This window comes from Stegastes partitus, unplaced genomic scaffold (assembly GCF_000690725.1).
Source record: "Stegastes partitus isolate 25-593 unplaced genomic scaffold, Stegastes_partitus-1.0.2 Scaffold456, whole genome shotgun sequence".
Lineage (NCBI taxonomy): Eukaryota > Metazoa > Chordata > Actinopteri > Pomacentridae > Stegastes > Stegastes partitus.
In genome coordinates this window covers 439,591-446,296 of record NW_007578187.1, presented here as the reverse complement: position 1 = coordinate 446,296, position 6,706 = coordinate 439,591, and the positions used below count along the sequence as shown (strand labels likewise).

The window sequence follows — 6,706 nt, the reverse complement described above, 5'->3', positions numbered from 1 at the left end:
GTGTGACTGTAAATAGTGAGTTTATCTGTGTATACTACACATTTATACTTATTATCTTTCCAGTAATCAGAACAAATGTAATTAGACCAAGAGTCTTATAAATGTAACTTTAACATTTGCCTGTTGATGGACACCTTTGTGACACACTTTGACCTTTGATTCCTGTCTGAATCTGAAAAAGTGCAGTAAATTAGATAAATATAACAACATAAGCAATTCAGGTTTTACACCTTGTTTAAATATGTCCTTCCTACATTTCAGGAACAGATCCAAGAATTGTGGCTGGTGCAGTTATTGGAGGTGTAGCACTGTTTGCAATTACAGTGCTCATTGTACAAGTCCTGTGGTCCTACATAAAAGGAAGAAGGTACAGTATAGAATTTGATCTTATTCATCTGGAGAAGTAAGACTAAAATTAGGATGAACTGGACTTGATTGTCAGTGATGGATTGTAAGTTCTTACTGAATGCTGTTTAATTTCATTTATTTTTAAATTTATCTTTTTCAGAAAAATTGAGTTTTCAAAAGAAGAGGACAAAAATGAAGCCTTCGAACCTGAATCCCGGGTGTAATATTTTACATATTCATGTCCTCATCTGCTGAAAAGAGAAGTCTTTTCCAAGAATGAGTTTTCACCTTTCATTAAATGTAGAGACCTGAACAAACCTGTTATAATTACAGGTTTAGGGAAAGAGCAGATTTCATTGTTCTTAGGAAATGCACTGTTTTTCTTTTTGTTGTAAACCTTGTAAACTACACACATAAATAATAAGGTCGAGCAAAAGTCCCTGCACAGTTTAAGAATGACTGCACACGTGGCAGGCTGAGGGTTAGAGTTTGTGTTCATCTCCTTTGCTGTAAGTCATGAAGATGAAGATGATGATGAAGATGCTCTGGGTTTCATTTAGAAACATACCAAGTTTACTGGTAAAACTCCAATGAAGTGCTGCTTGCTGTTGTGGAAACGTTCCATTATTGATAGTCATATAAGCTCTCAGGAAATATGTACTGTAAATCCATCCATCCATTATCTATACAACGCCTAATCCCCACTAGGGTCGCGGGGGGGCTGGAGTTTATCCCAGCTGACTCAGGACGAAGGCAGGGGACACCCTGGACAGTTCACCAGTCTATCACAGGGCTACACTTAGAGACAAACTGTACTGTAAATGTTTGTTGTTGTTGTTTTTTTCTTGGACAATAAAGCTATTTAAATACAACACATTCTGTAGCTTCCTAAAATGATATATCTCCAGTCTAACTGCACTTCATGCCACACAGTTGAGATAAACCATAACAGCACTGTTATAATTAAATATGATTCAAGCTATTATGTGTTCGGAGTCTGTATTTTTCCATGAAGCCTATGGTTCTTATAATTAATTAAGTTTCAAGTTATTATGTATTCTGAGTTTGTATTTTGTACTGAGCTTATGTCCTTGAAGATAATGTGGCCGGTGAGAACTGGTTTGCACACCTGGAGATAGTGGAAACTCCTCTTTTCTCTTAAATACGATTGTTGCTTTAGCTACACGCCGTACCAACAACATCCGCACACATTGCTTACCAAATATCAAGGACGTGGACAGAGCGCAGAAGGATGCCTGTCCACACCATTAGTAACTGGCCAATTAAATCTTATCTATGTTCGGCGCAGGCCCAGCCCAAGAAGATATCTGTAACCTGGAACCGAAAACACTCAGTTCAGCTGGACATGAGAGCACTCTCTGTCTGCCCGAATCCAGCGCTGTAAAACTTTACCTGTGACCTGAATAAACTGTTTAACTTGAGACCTGAACTTTTCTCCGACTATTCCTTGGAGCTGTTTCAACAAAAGAACTGGGTCTAACAGCACGTTGTTGTGAACTTCAAATCAGCCCTTTTTTTAGAACAGTGCTGCACCTTTTCTGAAGATATACACTCAGGTTTGGTCACAAAATAACATAGAAGATAGCAGCTAGCAACAGTGAATAAATACTAAGTGTGGTGGCTGATTGATGTATCAATGAGGCTGATTGATTGCTGTTTTGTGACGCAACCATCGTGGCCTAAAGAAAGTTTTGAAGAACCCCTCGACTGAAAACCAAGTTTTTTTTTACCTCGTTTACATGTCCATGTAATGTTTTTCATATGCTGTAACATAAATCATGAGCAAAGTGAGCAGTCGATGTCATGGCTGAGCACTTGAAACTGCAGTGTCCCAATGAGAGTCTCAAACGCACGGATTCAGACTTCCAGGGTTTCATATGTAACAAACTAAAGGAACCAATCCTGTCAGTTTGCATCGTGAGACTTCCTGCATCATTTTTTTTTTGTCTTCCTAATTTGCTTTCAGATCTAAGTTGTGCGGCCAAATCACTCCAACAATTCAACTTTCCACTGTGTTGTGTTTCGAGCAGCTTTACGGTGTTTGAGCAGAGTCGTAGGTGAGCTGGTGTGCTGGAGCTGCAGTGACAGTGTGGAGTTACGACTGAACCATTTTAAGGCAGGGAGGAATCGCTTTCATGAAAAACAACAACTTCTAAATGTGTAACAACGATAGACAAAGATTAATTTTTTTGATTGAGCAGAGAGGAAGTCAGACATAACAGACGAGCGTTTGATTTGAAGTACTGGGCATATATGAGATAACTCATGTTGCTGTCAAAGTATTGCCTCATCGCTCGTAGTTTTATCATATTGCTTACTCTTATTACTTTCTGATGTGGTGACACTTTATTTCTACCACTCATTCCTCATTATTGCTGGTTAATATCTTTGACTAATGCTTTGTATGACCACAGATGAACAGGCTGCAGATATTGCCTCAGTAATAACTACCCTCCCTCTCTGATGGCACATTGATTTATCCCTCTAAAGCCCAGTTCATTATTTGCCCAACATGTCACCCGTGAAGACGTAGCTGCCGATGTCAAATTCCTCACCACTGCCCCACTGCGTCAGTCTTTCTGTCCACCACTTTGTCCTGGGACTAAACAAGTCTTTCACTTTGCGATATGCTTGTCCTGCATCACGTGATCATGTTTACTTGAACTCGAGTTTTGTCTTCAGTCTTGGGTTGAGACACTGGAAGTAACACTGTTGTTTACCGTAAGGCCCTGAATGTTCCCTCACATAACACAAGGCTGTGATTTCTATGGACAAAGAGCACCAGTATGTGACAAGACTGCAGAGGCCACCGCTGAATAAACTGTCTGCTTGCTGCTTCTGGAGTCATTCACCAACAACTTGCCACGGACACTCAAGAGATATAAATACAAATAATTAGCATTATCCTCGCCTCGTCCCGGGGCAACAGAGGAGTAACACCCCAGCTCATCACATATCAAGCCATTCTCATGCCTTAGATCACACTTACTGCTGCGCAAGTGTTAGAATGAATCAGCTGGGTATATAAACTGTGTGAGCGGAGCATTGCAGATGCCAAAGCAGCCTCCCTCCCCAGACCTCCAGTTCTGTTTGGGTTTGATAGTAAAAAAATACAGCTGCTCTATTGTTCAGTGTTCTGGTCATCAGTCTAGACTTGTTTGTCCGAGTGGAGCTACAGGCGTTGCAGTTTCAACACCGTTTGCCTTCACTCCGAGCTTATTCTCAAGGATATGTCCGAGCAAAATAAAATATTACCTCGTCCCATTTTCCGCCGAGATGTGAGCTGGGATCCTTTCCCAAACTGGACACAGCCGAGTCGTATCTTTGCTCAGGATTTTGGCCTCCCTCCTTTCCTGGAGCCGAGTGATCTGGACTGGATCGACTGGGCGAAGAGGAGACTGGCGTCTTTCTCCTGGCCGGGGTACGCGCAATCTCCCCTTCTGCCTCCTTTCACCGGTCAGCACCCTGCGGCGTTGGACCAAAAGGGTCTGAGGCAACTGACAAGCGGAGTGTCGGAAATCAGAACAGGGCAGGACAGCTGGAAGATTAACCTGGACGTCAATCACTTCTCGCCTGAGGAGATCACAATCACCACCAAGGAGGGCTATTTGCAAATCTCAGGTACTGCACATGTTGCTTTTATTGACCTCGAGCTAAATTTCTGATGACTTTTGTAAGGAAAAACAGAAAACAAGCTGTAAATGTTAAACAGTTTTTTTATCATTGTGGCTGTTTTTTCTTTCAAGGAAATCATGAAGAAAGGCAGGATGAGCACGGATTGGTCTCGAGGTGCTTCACTCGTAAATACAAGTAGGTTTTTCTGAGAGTATAGAGAGTGTTGAAATCCATATATCTGTTGATGTTGATGACGACGAGAGAGCAACTTAAACACAGACGACAGAGTACCCTGCAGCGACGACAGGCTTTAGTGACAGATCAAGAATGTTATCTGGTTAAATGAGCAGCTCTGAATGTACTGAACATATGCATAGAAGGCATATTGTAAGGGATTAGTGTTTGTTCGTTACTGTTAAACTTCCTCTACATTCGTTCCAGGTTGCCACAGGGGGTGGACCTGCAGCACATCAGTTCATCACTGTCGGGTGATGGCATCCTGTCCGTAGAGGCTCCGGTTCCTGGAACCTCCGTCACCAATCCGGGCAGCGAACTCGTCATCCCAGTTCAGATCAGACAGAAGCAGGACGGAGAAAAGTGAAACCAGTGAGGAAAATTTAAAACTGCAGTCAGACTTAGCGACTCTTTGTAGTAAAGAGAACAACCAGTTTGTTGCAGCTTATTAAAGGTGATTCACTAACAAACTGGTGTTCCTGCCGTGAGATACTGTCGCCACTGCCTCTTATTTACACTGTAAAACTGTTGAATCGATTAATTTCGTGTGTTCGCACTGAAACTGTGTACGCTGACGTCTTGAAGCTGATCATCAGCAAATGCATTAAACAACTTGTGTCACATAAATGGACAAATAATATAATGTTCTTCATTGGTGTCTTTTAGTTGTTTCTCAGCAGATTATAGGCTAAACAGGAACAAGTTTAATCTGTATTAATTGTTCATCCAGTGTACCGTTAAGTGTAAAATTTGGGGATTTATTTCCAAATCAAGAGATTTGTCTGTAATTTTTGAGTTCAAGTTTGTTTTACTGATGTAGATTGTTCTCAACAATATATCTCAAAGACCACATAACTGAGTACATCCTCCAAATTGCCTGTTGGTGGTTTATGTGGTTTCAAATTGGGTTCTGAAGATTTACTGCAAGCACGTTTTCTCAAACATTATGTATGACATGGAAATACATAATGTTGGGGAAAAAAAACAAACATCTTTTTTCAACTCAAATGCATGTGGAGCAAATTTTGAAGGAAATTATAATAAAAGTTATACAGCAAGTAGAAAATCTATGTAAAGTAACATCTGAAGGGGTCAGAAAGTCAGACGAGCTGAACTGATCGAGGCCACGTTCCTTAAAAAGTCTACAGTGACATCTAGTGGTAGAGCAGAATACTGCAGATCAAATCATTGTTAAAAGACAGTCCTGTTAAAAAAAACGTTTTTGGCTTGACTTCATCGGTGTTGATCAGTACACAAACAAACATTAGGCGTCAATGAAACAGACAACAAGAGTGGAAGCCGACATGTTTTATGAATGTAAAAAAAACAAAAAACAGCAGAGATGCAGATTAGATGTTTATGTGCAGTGCTGTGCAAAGGTTTCATGCATTTTAGATATTTAGATTCTTATTCATCAGGAAGGCATCTGATTGGCATCAAATTCATCCTGCAGCATGACAACAACCCCAAACACACGACCAGAGTCATGAAGAACTAACTTCAGTGGCAAGAAAAACCGGGATCTCTGGTCACAGCATCATGTTTCATCAAGTTTTCTCTTTACTGATCTTTGTATGAAGCTAACTGATAAATAAAAAACTATCTATGATGTGATTTTTCAAAGCATCCCCACTGTGCATCTGTGATGGAGGTTAAATGCCTGTGCTGACACTTCACCAGCTCTTCACAACAAACACTTTCCTGTTCTTGTTTTGATGTAATTAAATTACTGAATTTGTTTGGGGCGAAATTTTTGGGAGGAAAAATATATCTTATCATAATTTTGTCCTGGAATCTTCTATTTTATGAATGATAAGTCTGTTTCTTCTTTGTTTTTTTTTTTTTAATGAAAAGATTAAAACATCTTGAAATCATCACAGACAATGAGTAAACAGAAACTTCTTTACCTGCCATTTCATAAACCTCACAGTCAACAACAGGAAATAAGCCAATATAAATACATTTACTGGACTTTCCAGGACAAAATAAAAATCTTAAAGCTAGATGGGGTGAGGGCTGCAAGGTGGCACAGCTGGTAGCACCGTTGCCTCGCAGCAAGAAGGTCACTGGTTTGCGTCGCGGCGAGGACACCCGGGATCTTTCTGCAGTGCAGCGTGAGTTCTCTGGCTTCCTCCCACAAGTCCAAAAGTTGACCTTAATTGGTGATTCTAAATTGTCCGTAGGTGTGAATGTGAGTGTGCTTGGTTGTCTGTCCCTAAGTGTAGCCCCGTGATAGACTGGTGACCTGTCCAGGGTGTCCCCTGCCTTCGTCCTGCCAGCCCCCCCACAACCAATGGATGGATGGATGGATGGGTGATTAGTGTAAGTGGTCGCTATGTGGTCAGTCCTGTCATTTATAAGTTATTATGGTAGATTTCTGCATGTCGTTTTTGTCAAAAATGGTCACGTTCCAGAATGTCCTGAAAACGCATCAGGATGTAGTATATAGTGGGAAAAGTGTCCTGAATGTCTTTAAAGACAGCTTAGG

At 40.9% G+C, this 6,706-nt stretch overlaps 1 protein-coding gene across 1 annotated transcript; it reads left to right on the top strand.

The window, feature by feature from the left end:
- Nucleotides 1-3,599: 3,599 nt before the first annotated feature.
- LOC103360654 (heat shock protein beta-1-like) lies at nucleotides 3,600-4,600 on the top strand. The gene is made up of 3 exons (XM_008286494.1): nucleotides 3,600-3,990; nucleotides 4,116-4,179; nucleotides 4,426-4,600. The coding sequence occupies exons 1-3, from the start codon at nucleotides 3,600-3,602 to the stop codon at nucleotides 4,583-4,585; spliced, it is 615 nt and encodes a 204-aa protein (XP_008284716.1). The 3' UTR covers nucleotides 4,586-4,600.
- Nucleotides 4,601-6,706: the final 2,106 nt, after the last annotated feature.

Coding starts and splice junctions, on each gene's coding strand:
- LOC103360654 (XM_008286494.1), top strand. CDS start 3,600: ATGTCCGAGCAAAATAAAATATTACCTCGTCCCATTTTCCGCCGAGAT. Junction 3,991..4,115: donor GGGCTATTTGCAAATCTCAG/GTACTGCACATG, acceptor TTTTCTTTCAAG/GAAATCATGAAGAAAGGCAG. Junction 4,180..4,425: donor TGCTTCACTCGTAAATACAA/GTAGGTTTTTCT, acceptor CATTCGTTCCAG/GTTGCCACAGGGGGTGGACC.